The 25567-nt window shown below is 35.8% G+C and overlaps 1 protein-coding gene across 1 annotated transcript in view; it reads right to left on the reverse strand.

Annotated features, from left to right (window-relative positions):
* Positions 1 to 25567, reverse strand: part of TTC27 (tetratricopeptide repeat domain 27) — a 139552-nt gene that overhangs the window by 50034 nt on the left and 63951 nt on the right. The window contains exon 10 of the mRNA XM_019473243.1: positions 13632 to 13745. Within this exon, the coding sequence (XP_019328788.1) occupies positions 13632 to 13745 (114 nt within the window). The remainder of the gene's footprint in view (positions 1 to 13631; positions 13746 to 25567) is intronic.

Genomic DNA, 25567 nt, shown 5'->3' on the forward strand with positions numbered 1-25567 from the left:
TACACCAGCAGAGTGCTCTTTTGCTGAAATCTGTTTTTCAACTATTCTTATTCAGTTGCAAATCTCAAGAACATCTTTAGTTATTTGGTGAGGGGACCAGGAGTATGAAGAGAAAAGACAGACAAGTTCAGTCTCTTTTGTCCTGAATTTGATCAGAATGTCTCAGAAAACATCTTGGGACACCCATTGTTCTCCCGTCTTACAAAAAAACCCCCCACCCAAGCAAAACTTATTCCTAAGAACAGCTTCCCTATACAGTGAAACCTTGACTGATACCCAGTAGTTTCTGTTGAAAAATTACTTGGCAGGAAATACACATTCTTCCAGTAGCTGAGTCTGACCCAGCAACCATAGAGTTTATGATGGTAAGTACATTAGAAATATGACACACAGGCAAAGTGTTTAAACTTTAGCTATCCCAAAGAAAGGCAATTGCATATAAAGAAGTCTGTTTTCAATATATGTATTTTCTTGAAAGACATCCAATCCAGTTCTTCACATGTTCCTGGAAAGCTCTCTACATCAGGGAAAAACAAACAAACCCCCTATCATTCTCTGTTAATGACTGATCTACTCACCAAAGAGGAAAATAAGCATCTTCAGCAACAATTGTCTTGAAATCAGTTCGATTTCCAGTAAAAACGAAAACACTCTAAATGCAGTAAATATTCCATGCCTGATTGTATGACATATTCAAATAGAAGCACATCAAGCTCCCCTGAAGACTCAGTTCTTCTTTATCAAAAAAGGAGGAATCCACAAAAATACATTTCTTTCCACAATTATATAGCAGTATTGGGCACATGCTGTCTGGTACACAACCAATTAAGAAACCAAACCAAAACAAAATTTTCATTCAGCCAGATGGAGTTTTATGGTCTGTGCTGGTCACTTGTACCAAACAGGTTGAGGGACAGAGATTGGACAACAACAGATCTTCTGCTACTTCTCAGAAGAGCAACTACAACTAAACATGGACTCAGGATACTAAAAACCTTGCCCAACAAAACCATGGGCTGTAGAAACAAAATGACAGTGTGACACATATACCCTTTAATGTGTTAATAGCCTTCAATTACTTAACCTAGGAGAACCAGCTGCAAGTTCTAATGGTACCAGTCTTGCACTGGAGGCAATTTTCTTGCAGATCTTCAGGAGGAGGTAGCACACCGCTGCCACAGGAACAGATGCACTTTGCCTTCAGCTGCCCCCCTTTTACTTGAGATACTCTAACCTGGGCCAGAGGGAAAGGACTGAAGGACAAATTAACTCCTCCACCAGCAGCTGCCACCACCTACTTCCTGCTACCATTTTTTCCAGGGGAGAGAACGTGAGCTCAGGAGTCTGCTGGGCCTTCGGCCATTCATCCAACCCTCAGCCTGCACCTTTAATGGAAAACCAGAGGGAAGAAGGCAGATTTCAGACCAGAGGAATTGTCCTGGCAAGGTGCAGCTTGAGAGCTCCTGAAATAGTTTAAGATTGTATTTTAATTTGGCATTTTATAACTTTTAAGTGTCTGAACTTGCAACATTATTAATGACCTTTGTTTGCACACATTTTACACAGGGGAAAGTGGAATAAAGCAGGAGATGAAGTGTTCTGTGGTAGAATCATTTACTGCATGTTTCTATTTCTAGGCAACTTCAATGTTTGCACAGATCTGCGTCTGGAAAAATGGGCAGGTATAACACAGCAATGTGCGTAATAGCTACAAACAATATTATTTATGCCATTGAAAATCTAGTTCAGGCATGGTAGGTCGTATCACTTACAAAAACATCTCCACATCTGTCAAAATGCCTAAGTCTTATCACAAAACCACAGCGCTATAATTTACAATATTCAGACAGACAGCAATACTGTGAAGAAACTGGGTAACTGCAAAAGCAAATGGAAATATTGAAAAGAGCCAATATCATATCATCATAGAACTCTCCATACACCAATCCAAATGATTATTTGAATCAATGGTCCTTAAATCAGTTTGGAAAGTTCAGAAGCCAAATATATTCCTCAATTCATAACTATAACTGTAACAGGAACTAAATGAGTTGAGGTAGGCCAGCAAACAGTTTTCTGGTTAGAAGCTACATCCAGCCCACACTATTGCAAAGTTTGTCTCCAGTACAATACTTTCCAATCAACTGATTCTTTACATACTAGATTCCCAAAATTTCCTACCTCTGAACATTTAGAAACCACGTACAGTTACCGTATTAAATAATGTTTTTAATAACCCAACTCTCCCTGTAACTTGCTGGAGAGCTAGGCCCTTGGCATGATGGAAATTCTTTCAGCAGAAACATCTATCAGAAAAAGCAGCTCTCACTCCCTACTACAGCGTCACAGATAAAAACTAATTTCAAAGCATGAACATTTTCATTTTTGGAATTAGTTCTTGTTTTTGTAAATGATACAATCATTTAATCTAAAAAAAGAAAAATAACATTTTTCCTCATTAATTATACAATAGTCCATTCTTTTCTATTTTATCTTTTCCACAAGCATTATTTTTCTTCACTATTTCTAAATTTATCTCACAAAGATTTGTCTTTAATGTTTAATGACATTTTTTACAAATCCCTTCACCCCACTTTCGGTGAATCCGTACTCTCTAGGTCAATGATTACAAATATCCACGGCTTATACTTCATCAGTTTTGTTGCAGAAACCGATCTGCTGAAATCTTACTCTTAACTGGTGTTCAAGAAACAAATTGCTTAAAGCATTCTCCTTGATTATCCCTGGTGTTGACCTACATAATAAAAGTAAAATGCTTCCAATGTAATGTTCTCAGACTCTACCCTGATTTGGCTATACAACCGCTTTCTTTGAGTGTAATTACTTTGAGAGTAATTCTTTTCAGCTTTTATCAGATTTCCCATTTAAGATCTCCTTTGACAATAAATGCATTGGCTTCTCTTAAAATCGCAGCCTGTATGCTGACCTGAGGAAGTAAAATTTATTTTTTTTTGTATCAGGAGAAAAGACAAGCCTTACTGACAGACTGTTTATTCTTTCTTTATTGCGTAAGTATATAAGGACAAAAGCAAGGACCACTAACTATTGGGATTTTTTAAATTGGCTTTGACTTACTACCTACTCCAACTTTTGCAAGTATTAGAGCACCACTATTTCCATATTCTTTCACTTTAAATACTTTTAAAACTAAAACCAGTCTCTAGTCTCTCACTTCCTGCAATGGTTAAAGCAGCACCAAAATACCTTCTAATGGAAGAATTTTTCAGAACAATGCTGGATCACTTTCAAAATATTAAAAAACACACAGACACAAACACTTCTATCAATAACATTTGTGTCATTGTTATTGTACTTATTTCCCAGCAATTGTTTTTGTACGTCTTAGCTGCATTTCAGTAAATAAGAAGGCCCTATCTACTACATGCATGACTATAAATTAGTCTTTCATCCTCCACATTTTGAGGGACAGCTTGCTGTGGCCCTGGAACTTCTTGAACTACAATAACCTAGTGCCTTCTCGTCATGCCGAAAAAATCATTCATTTAGCAGGCTTTGCAGGGGAAGATTGGGGGTATATTCCTCGGAGAAAACTTTGTGAGGACAGAGAGAACTGTTTTGTTTTATTTAACTGATTTAATTTCTTACCTGTAATAAACTGATCACCACTACTGAATTATAACTGCAAAACTATCATCCTCAGGGCATTTTATACTTGCTCCGCATATATTTTTATTGTTCCTGAAAACTAGTAAAATCTGGAAAGAATGCAAAATTCATTCTGTTCGTCTTAATTTGGCTCTTAAAAAGCCATTTTATGGAGTAAATAGTTTCTATGTTTTTAATAGACTACTGCCATAATCAACTGAAATATGCATACAGTTTTGTGTCATTGAAGATAAATTGTATTTGAGCCAGAGAGAACTGGTATAAATTTATGTAATTTGAATTAATAAAATTCAATATTATTTCAGTCAGCAAATCATTTTGGTGGGTTGTTTTTGTTTTATTTGTTCTTTCTTTGGTGGGTTTTTTGTTTTATTTGTTCTTTCTTGGTTTGTGGTTTTGGTTTTTTTTTTCCATTGCAACTTCTGTTCTTCTCCATTAAAAGATTAATTTTCATCAGTGATGATAATCAGACTGTCCTTCAATCATACATAGCCTTATTCCTATCTTCTTTTTTAAACCAGGAGGATCCAATGTAAACATGTTTAAGACAACTTTATCTTTAGCATAAAATTCCTGGGTTTTTTAAATTTAAATGTTAGAGAATGATGAATGGCATTTCTCACATCCTAAATAAAGAAGTTAACTTGCCATTGTTGTAAGACTTTTCTAGATGGAAATGGAAGTGTGATTAGCAAATAAAGCAAATGTACATTACTATATCAATTAAATAAAATTTTAGGCCTTGTAACTAGAAAGACAACTATCAAAACGTGTTTTGCATTTACAATTTGCTTCTTTCTTAGATATCTTAGAAAAGCGTATGTTCTGATTACACTGTTTTACAAGACACTAAAATTAGTAGATCTCAGTGTTTCAGGCCTAACTTCATAGAGCAAACAAGAAAAACATGCTTTCTTGTCTTATCAGCTCCCAAGGAGTTTCTCAACTCTGAATAAACTAGGTATTGAGCTATGAAAGAAAACATGCCTTTGCACCTGCGTGACAGCTGTTGAAGGCTGGTTTACCACTTCAACATACTCTCATTCCAGGTACTTCGCCAATGATTTTCACCAGATCATGCATCCAATTTGTCTTTAAACCTCAGCATCAAAACATGTCCTGCTGGTATATTAATTTAGACTACTGATTATAACTGTAGGTTTAATAAATTTTGTAATAACATATCTAAACATTAATTGGATGCACCAGCTTTTCTCTAGCCTAGATTATGTCATAACTGTGTTATCACTTGGACTTTTAAACTTTGTTGTTCTACAGGTAGTGACTGCATTATCAATAGAGATACTGAATGTATAAAGATATTAACATTTTAAAGTATTCAGCATTAAACAATTCAGCTAAATTACCAGTTTTAAACAATTATTCTACACTTCCTATTCTATAAAAAACAGATTTATCACTTCTTGTTAACCTTATCTCAGAAAGTGAGCATTTAGAAAAATTACGCTTGTTTTACTGCCTACCTTTAGTAGGCCTGTTATCTATGAGGTTTTTCAGTCTAATTCTCTGGCGTACCAGTTAAAGCTGTTTCTTTTTTCTACTTTACATGGTGGAAAACTGGAAAGCTACTGTTTATACAACATTTCCCAGACCTTTTTCTTTGTGATATTCTGGTAATTCATTCTTCCCCACTCCATTACTACCTTGTCCTCAGGCAAACAAATTAATTCTTCACTTTAAACTTATTCCCTAAGTATCGCCTACATGTTTAAGCAAGATCATAATCCAAAGTTATCCACGTTGTAATGACTTCAAATTCCAAAATTATTCAGGAAGAGACTACCTCTTGAATCTAAGGTACTGGTTTCACCTGTACAATCACTTTGATGGCAAGAAAGCGGGAAGGCCAAAAATTTGTAAGGCATCTATGCAAAAGAACTTGAACTACTGGACTACCGGTAAGAGTTTTTGCATAACCCACGTGAACTTTTAAGATGCAAGATGATGCTGATAGTTGTAAGGGGAAGTATGCTGGGGCAGAAGCTATTGATTAGGGTGCTGGAACTGTGCATGTCTGTATTTTTTCTAAAATGTGTCATGTAGTAGATTCTTAATGTGAATGGTTTTGTTTGTTATATCAGACCCTGCAAATGCGTGTTTCACTTTGGAAAAAAATGCTAGCCAACTAAGAAACAAATATTCACTTAGGTTGTCTTTTTACTAAAAAAAGCTTCAATTTCTTTATAATAGGGCTTTTGCAGCTGGGTGGGGAAGGAAAGCACACAAGAGGAAATGAGTCCAACAATCCCAAATGAAATATAAAGCATTTCAATATCAAAATTAGCACAAAAGAGGTCAAGGTCATGAGTAGAAGATAACTGTATTCATGAATGTCTGACGTAATATTTCCTCTTCATTTGAAACTGAGAGCGGAGCAGTATACCAGGCAATTTAGAGCATCTCCTATGCAATTGCCATTTGGAATGTTTTGTTGTAGTCAAACACTACCACCTAAAGAAGCACGATAAAACAAATGAGGCCTCTAATAGCACAACTGCATTACTGACTTTCAAAATGATGAGCTTACTGTTCTGGACAAATATTGAGCCCAAAGTTACTGAGTGCCAGTCCTTAGGATACGGGTTTCAATGTTAAAGCCTATTAATGACTTAAGCCTCAGGACAAATCCACTCACAGAGGACACAAAATCTTCAGAAAAGTACTATGTTTAATTTTTATCTTTATGCCATTTACATTTATTTTTTACTTATTTTAATGTTACTTATATAAAATAAAATTTTATAGTTATTACATTATCCTTATCAAATGAGTGTACTTTCTTGAATGTTTTTGTTTTCAAAGAAAAAGCTGTTTCACCTGTCAATTATGTTATTCATTTTTATGATGTATCAAAAGGTGTAAGCAGAACTTCCCTTAAAGTCTCTGGAAGAAGCTAGATTTACAAGCTTACTTGTGAAGGATGGATTTAAAACCAGACCATTCATTTTCTGTTGCAAAAGCAAGAATACTGATATCACCCATCAATTCACCATGACAGCACTACATTTAAGATTAGTCCAAATACAGGCTAGATCATTTGGCATTTGGGGAAGGAACATGCCCATTTCCATTCATGCATCTTGCCCCCTTTTTGGTATGCTTGCAGCTTATTTGTTTGCAGTGCAGCATCACAGTCTCTCTCTTACTCTGCAGTCTCAAATGCCAAATACATCCAGCTTACTTTAGCTTTAATCTGCTACTTTATATGAGTCAGGAACAGGAGAGGTAGTTGTAGCCCCTCTCCTAAAGAGACCTACATTGAAGGTTCCCCCTTTCCTATCAGAGGACTTGACATTTTTGTCACAGCTCGACATAGCTGCATACATCTGCCCTAAACCAGTAGACATATGTCTCATGCAATCATATGTGTGGAGACTCACCCATGGAGGACAACTGCATCTTGTATATAGATGCAAGTCCCCTGCTTGTAGCTGGTTAGGTAGCTTTGATACTGCCATTGGTGAACAGTAGTTATAAAACACTGCACAGTGTGCAAAACCTGCAGAGGAACTGCATACACTTCAAAATAGTAAGTCTGCATTAAGTTCCAAGCTGTTGTGGTTACACTGCTTTTATAGTTCCCAAATCAGCTTGCTCTGGGGGAAGGCACAATTGCAGTCAGTGCTGAAAAATAGATCCAAAGACTTCTTGCATCAGCTTTGCTTTCTGTTTTTCACTAAAGGGGGAAGTAAGGACAAGGATGAAGAAAGAAATAAAAAGAAAAGCTATCACTGTTAAGTTAGAGTTTAATTACAATACAGGAGGAACAGACAACTGCCTTAGCAGATAAGGGAGAGTCTGGTTTGTAGTACCTGGCATGTGCATTGGACAACGTGACTCAAGAAAATCTGTCTACCAGTACTGGGCTATTTCAGAACACAGTTTGTTAGCTCACCTCAGGATACCTATCTCCAGATTTGCAATTATATTTATGACATACAGCTGTAAAGATTCATCTATTCAAATTTAGCAACAGCTGTAAAGCTTCACCTATTCAATTTAGCAACAGGTGGGAACAGTGTGTCCTCCATGCCTTGCATCTGGTCTGATTACATGTGGAACTTAAATTATTTTAATTGTTTATTTCATTGAAGTTGAGCTTATAATACTTATGCCCTCCAGTGCAAAGCTTAGGCAGAAAGATGTGAATGCTGTGTCCTGGAATCTGTTGATATCCATATTTTTCTTTGCAACTCGCTGTCATCACTCTGTCTATAAAAAAGTATAATATTACTGTTCAATATGGCTTAAGGATTTTCCTATCTGACCTTATGACTCCTAATACCATCATTCGAATTGCCAAGACACTAAGTGAAGAGACTCTAAAGGGAGAAGGGTGTATGCCTTCAGATCTAAGATTCAATGGGAAACATTTGGAAAAAATGGGAGGCTTAATATTTTTGGCTGCTTTTAGAAAGTGCATTGACACTAGAAGTGGAACAGCTCAGGTATTGAACATAATTCTCAAATGAGCAAAAAGGTTTGTACTTTAGAAGTACTAGCTGAGAAATTATGAAGAAACTTTAGCACAGAAAGAATGGTTTCATTCTTTTCCCCACACCAGCTAATAGCGCTGATCCAAACTGGCAAATACAACAGTGCAGTAGAAAACTTCTAGGCAGAAATCATTACCTGGTTTCAATATTCTCTTTTTCACCAGTGGTACAAAAACACTTCAGTTATTCCTGAATAACTCTTGGCAGACTGGATCTCTGTTGGTTTTTTTTCCCCCAACAAAACCCATAATTGCATAGTGGAAGAAAAACAGAGGGAGCCAAGCACCACCACGCTAATTATTTTGAAGTGTGCTAATGAGTTCAGTGTATCCCCAGAATCACTTGTGTCATGTAACATCTTCTGTCAAATCTGTCACCTGCCTAAGCAAAATGAAATACGTTCTGGAAATGTGTGTCTTGAGACTGAAATCATACCTATCACCAAGAGGTCTCTCTCTCTTGTGATTGCTTTCTGAAGTAATAAGGTTTATTTCTAGGGTTCTGGAGACCTTGTGATCTTTCACAGATTTCATTAAGGAAAGGTTTTATAAGACAGCTGGCTTTTCTCCTCTTTTTACACACTTTTTGGAACATGTGTTCTAATAATAAATACGATTCATAATAGTTGAGAACTATTGGGATATCAATGCAGGATCTCTACAGGGTAGAAAAGGTGTGCTTCCACTTATTACCCTCCTGAAGGAAGTGAGTTAAATCTCTCTCAGTTCACCAGTGCATCTCGCAGATCCCAGTAACTTTCTGTTAAAACTTTCAACTTCCTGTGAAACAAATTTATTAGCAATTAATTTTTCTCCTCCTTCCTCCCCCTCCCATTCCATACACAACTAAAAGCAACTATTAAAATCTTATTTAATGTACTCCTAGAGTACAAGAAGGGGTTAAAGAATAGGAATAGGAAGTCCTAGTACAGTGATCTAATAGTTTAGCTGAACAGACAAGTGCTGTCATTCCCTTGGTCATACTAAAAGTCTCTCTATATTGCTCCAACCATGGTCTTGAGAGGCCTGATCGGGAAGATAAATGACTTGAGAAGCAAAAGCAGCGGGAAAAATCTGTTAGCCTCAAACCTCTCGAGATCAGCCTAGTGGGAGGAAGACTGCTCCGCTCTCCTTTTTGAACTCTTCCCTTAAATGTTGAATTTGTCCAATGTAGAACAACCGCCAAATAAAGCAAAGCACAGGGAGCAAGTTAGCAAGGAGGTGCCAGTTTAGTTTTGAAAATAAAAAGGATATGTTTCTATGATAAATGACATAACTTTCTTGCATAACCATTTAAAGACCATCAATGTGAAAATAATGAAACAGCAAAGTTGCATTCAGGCTCATAGAGCTCAAGATGCCAGTTCTGTCAGATCTGTACCAGCCTTTTCTTTCCATAGGTGTATATAAACTCCTTTCAGATTTGAAAGAATTGAACACCAACTAGCATGTTTCTATAGTAAGAACAATTTAAACAAACAAAAAAACCCCAACCAAAACCAACAAAACATTATTTCCCTTTTTCATACACACAGAAAAACATTAGTTGCTGGAGAAAATGACACTCTGAAGTATCATTTAAGTGAAAATTACAGGGCAGTTGACACAGAATTCCCAACCACATACATCTGTGTATGACTAAGGATATAAAACAAGATCTCATGTGACCTTTCAATCTTAGACATAATGATTAGCCTATAATATTGCTAGTCTGCTCCCAGCTCTCCTGAAGTCTTATTAAAAACACCCTTTCAAGACACATTTCTCTCCCCTTAACAGGCAAATTCCTTTGCTGCCAAGAAAAGCAAGCAAAAGAGAACCATATGAAATACCGCATATGTCGTACTGCGTGTTAGGAAAACCAAGCAATTAGCTTACGGGCATGCTATCACCAGGTGCAGCGAGCAGCAGAAAATACAATCAGAAAAGGGGCACATAACAACCTGATAAAAGCTGCAAGCGTAGAGGTAGCCAGTGTAACCACCCAGATCAAGCTGCAGGAAGTAGCTGTAACAAGTCACTGTAGGATAAGCCTGAGCAGGCTACTGGTGTACCAGGCACATGGCAGCTTCACCTCTTTTGCTGCCGGCGTAATCCAGCAGTAACGATGCTCTCACTTCTACCCCAGCATCCTTTGTACAAAACATGGCATTTTAATAATTTTGCTTCATTCTGAAAAATATTTAAAAATCCACTGAAATGGAAGAGTACACTTATTTCATATATCAAGAAACTTCAGTGGGATGCTATCCTTCATGTGCTTTAAACTGGCTTGTTTGTTTTTGTTTTTTTTTTTAAATCACCCCTCCCTTTTCTCTTTTTTTCATAGCTCCTAGACCACTCAAAATTCCTTTTTTCTCTCCCATCCTATTACTTGAGCTCTGGCTGCACTTTCAGCAGTAACTTGTGGTTTAACAGCTTATTCCAACCCATTTTCCACTATTAATAGTTTCTGAATTACTTTCTTAGAATAGAAGGTAGGTGAAGATCCCAAAACTGATGTGGAAATGGCAGGTTTCTGGTTATGTGGAGAACTATTTATCAAAAACTATCCCTTTTTCTTCCTGTTTTCTCCCTCCCCCTCTTTCCTTTCTTTCCACCCTAGCACTTCTCACCCTTCCTCACCTACATCCATATGGAAAAAAACCAAATACCCAACCTTAAAAAAATCTGATGTGTCCAGAGACACATTTTGGTTGGCATTACCTTGATCCAGACATCAATATATGTTATACTGGTCACGATTAAATATTCTAGTGGAACATAAAATAACTGTTTTAGCTCTCAAATACTGTTTCCTTTTCTTAGAAAAATGGTTGAAAAAAGTACTGGTTTTAGAAATCTTTAACCTTATTTGTTTGTGCCAAACCTCATTTAAGAAAAAACTGGACAGAGACAACCAGTAGCATCCAGAAAAAGTTAAGAAAAAAAATCTCTTCTCCTCCCTTCCAGTTAGCTACTAGCTGAAGTACATTCCAGAGTACCCAGAATGATCATTGTAAAACCTGTTCTAAAGACTACATTATCTGTAGTTCAGACTTTTAAAGTAATCAGAAAAAGGTTTGAAAATGATTATTCCAATTCTTTTAGAAGCTTTCCAATTAGAAAAAAGTACTTACAAAATAATTTAATAAAAAATGTTTAACGTAAAGTAGGGATATATTTAATACTTGGAGTGTGGCAGCTAAATTCAACCAATATACCCTCATTTTAAAAATAGCTGTAATTATTTTCAAATAATTAAAATAAGCTAAACAAACATAGCTAGGCCCACAAACAAGCGTAGCCAAAAAATGCTTTCTTTGACAAACCAACAATGTAGCCTGGCTTGCTTTAGGGCTGAAAAGCAGCGTATACCTGCCCAGTGATATGCATCTAAGAAGATGCTTACCAGCTGGTTAGAAGGATTTGCAGACCCAGCGTAGAAGCAGGTAAGGGTGGAAATGGGGAAAGGAAGGAGAGTTACAGTAGAAGAGAACAGGAGAGTCCCAGCATCAGTAAGTCAGAGCCTATAATGGCTCATGCACTCTTCAGACAACCCTAAAGTAAGTAACTTAGAGGATTTAGTTTACCACTTCTTATTCAAGCTGTCTTACAGGAATTTCTATAATTACTTCAAAAATTTGATATTGCAAACTTTGGGGGGAATCTAATCATATTTACACCCACCTCCTCCCTTAATCTTCAATATCTAATCTTTCTACAGTAATCTGAACTAGTAAACATAAAATTGTAAAACAAACAAAAAACCCCACAAAAACAATTTGTATGAAAATTCTATGGTTTTGAAATCCATTTTCTACTGATAAATAGCTGCAGAACTCGCTAGCTTTTTGGCATCTTCGTGAAGATGATATATCAAAAACACTTGTGTTATGTATGAAAATAACATCATTCACCCTATGTTTTCTGATTCCTTCTTAGAACTGTTAGAAACCATGATGTTAAAAAATTCTGATCTGATGGAACTCAGGAATGAAAACCTTAAATAGAAAGTTATTCAAGTTATTTGATTAATTTAGCACATATCAATCCTTAAAAAACTTTTAACTATTTTTGGAAACTGAGCTTGATACTGTATCAAATCAACACAAATATGTCATTATATTCAAACGTCTAGAAAACTTAATGAAAGAAAACATAAACATACTAAGATTAAAGACAATATTTAAAACCACAGATTCTGTGTCTACTGTGAGATCACCTCATGAAATGTCACAGAGCATGCTAATCAAATCCTTCATATTACTGTAGTTGCAGCACACGATGAAATCAAATGTACTTGCAACGATAACCCCTTCATGAAGATTTCCATCATGAGACTGTCAAACTGTATAGTATAACAATTTCCAGCACTCAGGTTTACTCAAGCTAGACAAAAATGTTGGAGACACTCCAACTGTATTTTGGCTTAGGGCATCAAGGATCCTGAGATCACTTCCCAAATGCTGTCAGATGCTACATCTCCCAGACTTGGAATCCTGGCTTCCTTGACACTCTCCTACTGACCCCAGGAAATTCCACTATAGCAACTCTATGTCCTCCTCAGCAGAAGAAAAATGCAGCAGCACATCCAGGCTGCACTCCTTCAAAGATCCATGCATCAATAATGACTTTAAATGAAACATCAGCTTTTCAGGATTTAATTACACAGTACCATCATCATAAGTTTTATACATTCCTGGCTGTTTTAGTCAGCACGACTGTTGCCTGCTGTTCATGTGTGACAACAAGACTTAAGAGCATAAAGATGAGAAATTGCTAACAAAACTGTGATATGAATGAAAAAAAAAAAAATCTTTATATAGCCTACAGACCTTTCCTTTGAAACATTTATTTTTTAAATAAATCTATTAGCTGACACGTTTCAGAATTTTAAAATTTCTTTTTTGTATTTGAAAACTGATCTTCTCTTTGTTTGGAGCAAGATTATTTAATCACTGCCTCAAACTTGCAATAAAAATACTAATCACTAAGTATCACATCAAAACGGTAAATCAAAAGTGCTGCTTTATTCACAAATGTGTTTTCTTGTTCTCACAATACCAATGACTATTTACAAGTTTCAGTGTTTTCTACAGATGATTTACTTGATTAAAAACTATTAAAAAATATGATAGCAGTAGCAGCTTTACATTCGTGAACTTCTACATAGAAAACTCCTCAGATCAGAAGTCAGAAACTAGAGGTAAGAAAACAGATTTCGATTTCAGTCTTCCAAAACTTGTCATGTTTTTGAAAGAAAGTGACCATTTATTACTTGTACATATAAGAGTTTATCTCAAGACTGGCAGACATAAAAAGGATTTGTGCTTTCTGCATCTAATTTATAGATATAATTAAAAAATTATCTTACTGTACAGTTCGCAGTTCGCAGAGAGGAACTGTAGAAGCTCCTAACTCCTGTCTGTTTCCATTTGATATATAAAGAAACCCTCCTTATAACAAGGCAGCTCAGAAGTCTTACCTGCGTCTGCTTCATTGCCCGTTCCATTCTGCGAGTACTTCCTTTCTCAAGCTTGGTCCGAAGGAGTAAGGCTGACGTCTGAATGGCCCAGAACTTCGGCTGAGAGAGCAAACACTGCAGACAAAAATAACATTTTTTTCATTATTTCATTTTAAAAGACACTAAAGACAGTAAAGTTTTTAACAGTGTTCTCAAGCATGAATGCTGTTTTCTATTCTGAAAGTCAAATACGTGATTGCAGTACTTATTTGATGAATTGAAAGCTGTACAGATTACCTTAATCTATTTCCAATATAAAAGGTGGCCATCAAAACTATTTTCTCCTTCTCAGCAGCACTGTTGTGTACGTACCCATATGGTGCATACACCAAACTGCACAAATTAAAATGGCTACTCAGAATGAAAGGCAAATAAAGAATTTGATACTGAGCAGTCTGGCTCAGCCTTCTCCACACCTGCATACTGGATAGTTGTAGACAGCAGCAGGGGTCCTACTTCTTAAGGCTGAACAAAACCGGTTCTCTCTTGGCCTCTCCTCATATGCAAGGTGCTCCGATGCCTGCATTAACAGCACCTCCACATCAAATAGGCTGAAATTGCTATGAATCTGAAGAATATTAATTAATTTAGAATTTGGCATGACTTGAGAATAACAGGAAGAATTTTTTATGTGTAGTAGATATATAGGGAATACAGAATAATCTAGGTAAAAAGCTTTCCTAAAGACATGGTAGGTTATCACTTGGAAAGCCCTGCCCTGATGCCAGGAACTTGGTGCCAGTCTCCAACCACTGATTTTTAGGAAAGCCCAATAGGAGATATGTAGCCAATACAACTTTGATATCCCTTAATAATGTACAGACTGCCTGGATTCTTTCCAGTATGGTTTCAGACACAGTATACCATTTTTCTGTTAGATATTCACTTTGAAAACGGAGACAGCAGGAAAACTTCCATGCTAATTTTATTGACACTACAAATACAATCCAGCTTCCCTGAGAAAATAAATTTGTCTAGAGGTATTTGTAGACTGGAGAAAAAGCCCCAGTGGTTTTATTCTTTCCTCTCAAAGATCTCCCAAAGCATTAAAAAGTATACTTTGCTGGTGGTTTGTGTGAAACGCCTGACAAATTTCCGTCATATTGTAATCTGTTTTTCTTTTCCCTAGTGTTTTCACAGGAAAGGCAGCAGAAAGAAACAAGCTAAAACAAATTCTCTCCAAGCAAAACTACAATGGGAAGGGAGGCGACAGCAAATGAAAGCATAAATGAAAGCAATATGAATGCATGTACAGCCACCAAACACTTCAACATCAGCTGATCCTCTCTCTTGTGACCAACAATCTCTGCACTGATTCTTTCATGACTTCTACTCAGTGTTACATTAATAAGTACCCAAAGGCTTCTATACTGTCCACTACGTGCTGAGGACCTGGAAATATTAGGGGAACACAATCGCAACGTTCTATATTCTGTATACTTTCAAGTGCCCTTTTACAAATTAATTATGATCAGTAAATCTGTTAACTGGTCCAAATCCTAGTTCTGAGAGCTCCTCTCTCTCCTGTCTCGTCATGCGAAGTTCAGTCTACTACCTATTTTGGTTTGGTCTTAAGACAAACCCTCCACTGCAGGGCACAAGCAAGGCATTCCTAACGGAGGACCCTGGTTTCTGAATTTATTCTTCAGTGGCCATTCCAGGCGGCTGCTAAAAAAAACCTTAAGGGGTTGTTAGGGTAAACACTTGCACAATGTTTACTTTAGCTTAAAAACCTTTTTTGTGAGAAAGGTTACTCTTTCCCCCATTTTCTCCACTATTGGTACTCTATCGTATTATTTTATTTTTTACTTAAAGGGAATTTTTTCTCTGCTACATGGTGGTAGATACTAGTATTTATTTTTCAAATGAAAACAACACCTTTCAAAAGAATAATGAAAGATTATACTGAAGAGCTTGACTTATAATGCTCCTAAAGCTATTTTCAGCTCCAATTACAGCCCTTGTCCAGCAGCAGAGTACTTGTCCCCTCACTCCGGTTCACCTTAGCAACTGGCACAAGCAGGGCATAGCACAAGGTCTCTGTGTCCACGCCATCCAGCTCTGCAAGAGAACCGCCAGCTCAGGAAAGCCTCTCCTCTGCCTCTACATACACCTCCTACACCACTGTCTAGGCAGTGATTTAAGCAATCATGCTGTATGAGGTGTGTATAAAGTCATATGGGGAGGAAGGAGAAGTGAAGAGAAACAGGGTGGAAGAGAGGCAGCGATAATTATGTTTCACTCCTCTGCAGGAGCAATGACAGTCTTATCTTGAATAACAATCCTGCTTTTTAAAGGTATTCATAAAACAAAATGTAAGGTATACCTACTGTACAATTACAGAAGAAAAATTTAAATTCTCTAACAGTTTTATTGATTAAAAAAAGCACTGCAACTGCATAGGACAATGAGAAGCAGGCCTATTCTTCAGTTAAGAAACACTTGTAATTTTCTACTTGTACTGAGCTCAGTCTTGTGCCAGAACTCAAATGCTCACCTTTTCATCGCCTAATTGTAATGTTTAAAGCACCACAGATACAAAATAATACATGTATAAAGGGCACAAATGTTTATACTCAAGGGCTGTAAAGAATAATTTCAGAACACGTATCCATAACTATTAAGCATGCTTTAATCTTCTACCCAAAATCTCCACATACTCCAGATAATAAACATTTTCTTCTAAGTCCCAAAGCTTTATATTTTCATCTGAAGCTAAATCTAGACTCTATTAATGAGACTACAGGTTAAAATAAACATCTGGAAAAAAGAAAAACTAAATCAAGATTATGCAAGTTTTGTCAACATATCTGATAGTTTATTGTACTGTACCAAAGGCAGCTAAGAAAATTAACAAAATAATTCTAAAAAAGGCCACTATTGAGAATCTTCACAAGTCATCTTTGTTCTTACTTTAGGGAAATAACAATAAAATAAAGAAAAAGAAAAACAGGGAAATTAGATGGGGTGAGAAGAAAGGAAAGAAAATAAGGTTATGCAACATTTTCTGCACTGAAAGGAATGTTTTCACATGGGAAAACTCCTTTCTCCAATTCTTCCCCACAATTTTTCCTACAAACGAGAACCCTTTGTATCATCCTCTCCCATCATTTCAAAGTGTAAAAAGGAGATTACCAAAATATTACACAAACCAGAATATTTCATTCAATATATCATCATTATATGATATTGGAATGAACAACATGATCCTCAAAGTCTTAGTAACAAAGTAGTTAGTAGTCCGCTATTGTACAATACTTTTATAATATCCCATTACTATGTAAAAACAAAATGGCAAGTAACACCTGAATTGTGAGATAGGTGCACATTACTCATGACACCCAGATCAAACTGAGTCACATGAGTTCTGCCAAACCCAGGCTGACTCTCAGGTACCATTAATGAATGATTCAGCCTCATCATCATTCAGATTTTAACCTAGGTGTGATGCACTTCCTGATCACTCTAATAACTTTCTGTTAGAGAAACGGAGAAAGAACGGTTGCACAATTTGCAATGTCTATACCAAATTCAGAATAACCTAGCAAGAATCTTCAAGGAAGCTTGTGCCTTTGGTATTTCATATGTACACATACATACAAACGTACCTGTATATTGTTTATGAAGTTACAATGTTTGGTTTTAAGGAAACTACACACAGAGAAAGCAGCCTGCAGCTTAAAACCAAGAATGTAATATATTCAAGATAAAACAGAAAAGTTAACCAAAGAATCCTGGGAAAGCTGGGACACACAGAGGAGTGTTACACAATTCTGTAAGATGTCCAACTGACAACCCAAACCGAAACAAAGTCTTCTGAAGGGCAGATGAGTAAGACTGTATTAGTCAGCCATGGCTCATAAAAGGCATAGGTTGTTCAGAGCAACTCTTCTGCATTACTCCATCCGCTATTTAAAAAAGTAGGAGTTCCTTTAGGAATTCTTTCTGATATCAAAGTCAGAAAGAGCTTACATGGGCTTATTAGACATGCTAGACAAGCTGGAACAGGTAAAGATGATCCTTGCTAACTGCAGTTCTAAATAATTTGAATATTTTCTGATTTTTCCTTATTATGAATCTATGCTTTAGGTCAGCCCATTCTTTTGTTCTTGTACCTTGCTCACTGATAAACTATCAGTAGCCTAGCAAACTACTATGATTGCTATGATGAAGCTATCATTTCAAAGTGGACTTTCAAACTCTAAGCACTTTTAATTGCAACCAGTTGCAGTATTTCAAAGTGGACTCACTTTGAAACTAAGCACTTTTAATTGCAACCAGTTGCAGAATTCCCAAGCGTTTGCACATCAGTCCATCACTGAACCAAAAATATCCTGTTCATTGGCCAAATTGCCAGTATGTGGTGAAATGACTTACTTGAAGGCACAGGCATGAGGCACCCTGAGGATTGCTCTGTTCCTCTGTCATCCCCTCCAAAGAAATGACCTTTAGTTTAGATTCACTCAGGTATTTGCTAACATATTTTAAGTTACAAACAAACAAGCAGAAAACACTGGGAGGGATTTAGAAAAAATAAAAATCCCTTTCTAGTTTCTTTTCATTACCAGTTTCAGTTAACATATTTCAGCAACTTTGTCATTTGCTTTTCCAAAAAGCCACACATAATTAAGATTTCCAAATTACTTATGTGGATTAATTCATGTCTATTTATCGTGTCTTGGTTCATATAACCAAGTATATCATCATATGATGATTTTCATTAGTTCATTCAGATAATTAACATGAAAACCTTATTTCTTCAATATAACCAAAGGCAAAATGACAACCTTATAACTCATTCTATGCGTCTCTGTAAGATGAGAAAATACTGTGGCTTCTTTTCAGCATCCTATATTGTGCACAGTAGTCAGGTGAGTACATTAAAAAACTAATTGGAGGCATATGACTAAGGCATGAACGGGCAAAATTCTTGCTTCTTGCAGTTGCTTTGCAAACATATCTGTTAATCTCTGGTGAAGGATTCTATCACTGAAAGCCACCTTACAAGTACTTAATTTGTTTTTAAGTATACAGCAAAGGATTCTCTGACATAAAAAGTTCTATGGAATTCAACCCTAAGAAAGAAGAGAGGAAAATTAGTATGAGATTAGGGAGAATTTGATTTTGTTTTCCACAGTCTCATCCAAATAACCTGACGCTTAAATTTCTGTGTAACTAAAGCAAGTTTTTATTTAAAGAAGTCACATTCAAATGACAATTGTTTAATTTGAATTTTTTTTGGAAGTTTCTCCTAGCACTGAACTGGTGACAAAAAAGGTAAAATGAAATAGAATTAATAATTGACTTACGGAAAAAGCTGAAAGATACCACATTATTGTGAGAAAGCTTCTTTAAATCTACATACTTTCAACAGAATAGTATTTTATAAAACATACTTCTTGCAATTCTGAAGAAAACTTGTTTAATTTGAATTTTTTTTGGAAGTTTCTCCTAGCACTGAACTGGTGACAAAAAAGGTAAAATGAAATAGAATTAATAATTGACTTACGGAAAAAGCTGAAAGATACCACATTATTGTGAGAAAGCTTCTTTAAATCTACATACTTTCAACAGAATAGTATTTTATAAAACATACTTCTTGCAATTCTGAAGAAAGTATGCAAGGGAAACTTTGCCCTGGGAAGTAGTTAGATGAATTTTACAAAACTATTTCTAATTGCCTAAGAAAGATTAAGGCAAGCCAAGGTCCAGGGAGAAGCAAAAAGAATACAAGTTTTGAGAAATGTCCTTAGAATATCAACTCCTCTATTAACTGAGCTCAAACGCAGATGATTTCCAGTAGTACTGGCAGTTTCTGGTTGAAATGAGGGATTTGTAACTTTAAACAGTAAGTCTGTTAGAACTCTATAAGGTAAAATAAAGTACATTTGTGACTAAGTGGTTTCCAATACCAGTGCTTTTTTTATGTTGTATTGAAAAGCATAAATATCAAGAGGATAAGAAAAATGCTACATTTCTAGTTACAATTAAGCAGTAGAACCATGGCTTGGCAACAAAACAAACCAGTCAATATGACCACTTTTTGCTTCTCTGCTTGGTGTATTAACATGTAAAAATTTCCTGTTTGCTGAAACAGAGCAAGTAGCTTCTCTGTTCAAATCCAGCATACATACCCATTCTGCTGTACATGCCCATCCCAAAGATTTAAAAATAAATAAGAATCAAAAAAAGATCTGATTATATATCATCACCAGCGAACACATAACGCTGAGGTTTCACAGACCTTAAATTCCTCCTGGTAGTGTTTTTATTCTTATCACAACAGTCAACAGTTTACTAATCCTTCAGTGACCAGAAATTAAGAGGAAACCACAATAACTATGCACATACACAAAACCTCAAAATATAATAAATACACAACTAAAATACATTATTGTTTTCTAAATAGGCAAAAGGTAAGCTACATATTTAACTGGACAAGAAGTAGTATTTGATGTTTAAGCTGATTTAAATATATATGTCAAAGGATTGTTTTTAAGCACAGAATGCTGTTCTGGTGAATATAAATATTTTAATGCAAAAAAGTTGCTTAGCAACCACCTAAAGGAACTGCTATCTCTTTTTATCTATTTAAATTAAAAGTTTGTATTTCATAATTATCACAGTACACATGCTCTGTATTCTCAGAGATGAAGTTGCCAATAAACTGAAAAATGCAGTTAGAATTACAGACGTTGAATAACGATTGAAATAAACAGGTTTTTGTCTTTGATTCACCATTGTCCTCAGTTCAATGCTACCCCAAGATTTTTCCTCTTTTTATTTCCCATCATGGTATTATACACAAAACCTCTCTATCATTACATATCATTTGTATTGTTATATATAATGACATATAATTACCGTATGTAAATCTCTGTATATATTATTATATAATTGTGTTAAAATTGAACGCTTAAACTGTGTATCTGTAAATCCTCATCTAATTCATCCCAGACAAAGACTAAACACTATCATTTTGGCGAGGTTATGTTTTTTCCATACTAATGGGGAGCTCCTCCTTTCTCTTCATAAACCATCAGTTTATTGAAATCGAATAATCTAAAGTTCAGAAGGAAACAACTCCTATTCCTATATACTTATATATATAAAATATAGAATACTTTCAATTTCTCTGAGAGTATCACCTTAATGCATGATGACTTGACTTTACGTTCAAAATCCAAACAAAACCCGACATAAAAAATAAAAAATACTCTTGGACAGTGAATTGGAAAAGGTGACAACAAAACACAATACGCCAAATTCAAATCTACTGACTTCACTGCTCGTACATGAGAAGTTACACTAATGGATTCTGCAGTACAATCCTTGATTTATATAAAACATCATGACTACATAAGAGTTCTGAACAAACAACTGTGGTTAATTTGGGAACAAACAAATAGGATGCTGAAGCAAATGATTTCAAACCATCTTCTCATTGCAGCTTCTGTCATCTATAACCAGTCACTGCAGACAACATTCCCAAATAATAATTTTAGAATTTACACCACTAATCAGGGTGGTAATTTGAGCACCTATAAATTCCTCACCTTCCTAAGTATTATCAACAAGAAATATTTGATATTTGATTGCATGTGTTGCAATAGTTGGATAAGACCTACTAATCTGAAAAAACAAATTTTGGGCATCTGTTCAAGATAGCAAACCTTCAGATAAATAAACTCTTAATCTCTAGAAACATTAGGATTGCTTTAGGCACAAGCAATTAGAAGATGTAAGGCTGTATATTCCCCAGTCACATTTTATTAGCTATGAACACCTTCACATTTTCTAAGGCCCAGCAAGAAAAAAATTACATTAGGATTTCACTCAAGATGATTCTTGTTACAGCTTGACAAATTCTAATCCTATTTGGCATAATTATGTCCTTAGAGAGCAACACAAACAAGATAATGGACACAAACAAGGAAAACAGTATTTTCATACCTTGAGAACGCAAGGCTTCCATAAATCTTATGACAGTGTATATATTTAGTGGTTAGCACCTAGAAAGCCAGAGAAGAAAAGATAGTCTGTAATTTATACAGTAAATCTAGTTCCTAGCATGGACTAGCCAATAGACTCAGTAGATTGCTGTTTCTTTTTTTCTTTTTGTCTTTTTTTTTTTTTCCTAAACATCTAAACAGAGGAAATACTCACATTAGTGAGTATTCTGTTCCACGTACATCTCTCCTCCTCAAGGTCAAACGAATTGTTCAGACATCAAACAAACATCAAAGGCCCTGTTGATATGTTTTAACAATTATCAAAACCTGTGCTCTATATGGCTTGATGCATCTGTTTAATTTCACACTTTCACTAAACACTGAAATCTATTCTACACATAAAGCCACTCTAAGGGTGATTTGGTCTGGAAAATCAAAATATTACTAACTTATCCTGCAAATTGAAAGTGTACATACATCAACACAAAAGCAACCGTTTTCAAAATTTCTGTTTTTTTTTTTTTCCTATTAAATAGATAGTAATTTTAGCTAGCAACTGACCACATCTTTTTCCATATGGCTTTGACAACTATAGTTTGTTTTTTTTTTTAAACCCAACAATATACAAAGTCTTTGGAGTTACAGACTACTAATTGATCAAACAGTCTTAGGGCAAAACTATAAAGACAAGGATAATTTACATTTTCTTTGCAAACACCACAACTTATAATTAATTTTAAATGTATAATACATTTCAGGCATTATTCCAAGTCCTGTGTTAGTGTTTCTTTTTCAGTGTTGCATGGGGAAAATATGTTATTACTTGGTTGGGTCTTAAATATTTTCTTGCCTAACAGTATCTAATATAAATTCTACATGGCACCTTTAGAGTATTAAGCCAAGACCTTTGCACTGTAACAAGAAAACAAGAAATTCTGCAATGCTTGAGCCTGTACGCCATGCATCAGCAGATGTTCTGTATTTTCCTTTATTAGGTCTTTCATTGATTTTAATGAGTTGTTACATCAAGATAGCACTTTACAGAGTGAATCATACGATCACTTGTGATTTTTTTTTTTAGGTCTCTTCAAATTATCATGATTTAAATGCTACCTTCTTTTTAAATGAATTGTGTCTGTCAGTTAGGTAAACCAGAGAGACAGGCAGAAATCCTGAAAGTATTAAAGTGACAGACGAGAAGATTTACTTTCCTGCACTGGCTGAGACATCACCATGTGCACAGTCCCGTTCTCCAGTACCGCTTTAATATTCCATATATATTTCAGTAGGTTTAGACCACACATTCAGCATATTTTTTCCAAAGTCTAAAGCTATTCACTCAACTGTGTGACAAGGGTTTATTTTAGTCTATAAAACTAATCCCGGGACTGTACAACTAAAATAGCTTTTCACCACAACAGGTGTTAGCTGATCATGAGCAGAGCTGGGCTTAAGGCTCTTAGCCACAGCCATTAGAAATACCTCTTGGTGTTAAAAAGTCAAGAGAAAGGCCAAAACACCATCAGTGATCCGCATCAAGGGACTAGTTTAATTAGAATGGTATTTTTAAAATTCGCTTTGTCTAGTCTTGTCTGGTAGCCTCGGCACTCAAGTTGTAACATTACATCATTGTACATACAGAGTACCTTTTGTTGAATTTGAGTGCTAAAACAAGACGACACTATCTGATTTTTTTGCATTTTTATATACTTCAATGTGCTTGAATGAGATTCTTTCACGTATATAATTTCACAGTCTTGGATAATTGAATGCATTTGAAATAAAATATTAATTCTGAGATTTTTAAAATGAAATATATGTACACACACACACAATGGACAGTTCCTTTTTTCCCCATCTGCAGCTATTGAGAGTTACAAGAGAGTTACAAGTCGTTACAAGAGTTACAAGAGTCGTTACAAGTTTCTTTTTTGTCTGTCCACACTTTATAAAGCAAAATGTATGCAAAGATGTTGAAAACCTTAGTTAAACAGTTAATTATTTAGACTATACTAGACTGATTTAGAAATGAATGCTAGACTCAATATAGCAGCAATTACATTGCACTTACCTAAATGCAATTTAAAGTTCTTAAGTATCTCATCTAATTTCAGTTTGCAAGTGGCTGACTCTCTCTGGAATATACCGTATCTGGAATTTATCATATCTGAAGGTACATTAAATACAACATAACTCAGTAGCTGGCTTAATCAATTCAAAAGTTAGAAGGGAAGACTGGAATAAATTTTCTTCTCACAAGACTTACAAAATATTCCACTAGTGTATACAAGGCGGCTAACGTCTTTTCACTTTAACTGTATTTTCCACAGCTTTTTTTTACCCCACTCAAATAGTGTTCTGTAGCAAATGGGTAGCTCTTGATAACATCCACCGAAAGGAATCCTCATATTCCATCCTTTTTATCACTCTAAATATATTTCCCCTCCATGGCACTGGTTTTAAGCAGTGACTCTTACTCCTTCTGATACCTACCTCGCAAAGAACAGCTTCTGGGCAATTATTTATGCTACGTCAGCTTGGAAATTGTGCTGGCTTTTGTGCCATTTCTGTAGTACCCAGGACTTCAAGGAATTAAAGAAATCAGGCAGGAAAGCTTGGAAGTTAGTCCCCCTGGATCTTTTTACACAGGTAGCGATGACAGGAAGGTTCCCTAAAAAGACCATTTTGAACAAGCATCAACCTTAGGGTGTCCCTGAGAAAGCCTCTTACTCTCCATTGATTTTATGAAGGAAACTAGGTTCCTAGCTTAGGCACATCGGTTAGATGCCCAACTGAGGTGCTCATTGCCAACAAATTCTCTAGACAGGTTCTCAATAATTGTATTGTATCTTCCAGTTTCAAATCTCATTTGGTTCCCTTGAGTTTGTCATGGGGCTGCAGACACCTCTGGAATGACTGTTTCATCTGGGTGGTGGAAAAGATATGCTCTAAACCAGACTTTCGCTATAAACCACAGATTTCAAAGTGAAAAAAACCTAACGTGTACCTCGCATCCTGCTATAGTTTTTAACTCAAGGCAAGGACCAAGTTGAGAAAAATGTAAGCATTTGCACAGATTTAATCAGTTTCAGTATTATACTAGCTGGTATGCTAGCAATAGATGTAAGGGAATATGAATCAGTAGTCCTATTACTAAAATGAACTGTCTCTTTAAAAAGAACAAAACACCCCATTGCATACAACTCTTCTTAATTTCCTCTAAAGTAAGACGATTAATCATATTTCTGTAGCCAAAGAAAGTCAAGAATAATTTGCATTGAAAGGGCTTCACATTGTCTGTTTTCACTGAAGATATTGGAAAGGAGTACTGAAAACAGAATCATGAGTGAATTTTTTGCAAGATAAATGCATCTGCTACTTTCAAAAGTTCAATTCTGCCAAAACATTGCAAGGACTATAATCTGTTATCTGCTCAAAGACACTGTGTTACTATCCTCATTAGAAATATCAAGACACTTCAGTATCTTTCGTCAGCTCTCTCTTCTACCTACCCTTAAAAGAAAGCACTCTTTGTTGAAAAAAACCCAACACAGCTGCTTCTCAGCAATAGAGTAACATTATTCCATATTCACTAGCACCCTTTTCCTTTGTTCAGTCAATACTCGGGCTCAGCATACTCAGCTGACAATATGGCTAGAAGTCCTGATGGGGAAAAAGGATGACTTCCCAAAAGAAAATATCCTCAGACTTCACAGCTTGTTTGTTCATCTTGTTTGCTTTAGCAAAGGCAACATAGGTAACACTCAGCTAAAATGAGGCTGCCTTACCTCTGGTCTTGGCTTTTGTTAAGTATCATTACTTAGGAGAACATCCAACTTCCCTTTCCATTCTCCATGACCATCTCATCTGAAACCTCAAGTCATCTCTAGGCCAGCTCTCCTCTGCAGTGAATTTTATTTTATTTTATTTTTGAAGGACAGGGAG

This window comes from Aptenodytes forsteri, unplaced genomic scaffold, assembly GCF_000699145.1.
Source record: "Aptenodytes forsteri isolate BGI_AS27 unplaced genomic scaffold, ASM69914v1 Scaffold309, whole genome shotgun sequence".
NCBI lineage: Eukaryota > Metazoa > Chordata > Aves > Sphenisciformes > Spheniscidae > Aptenodytes > Aptenodytes forsteri.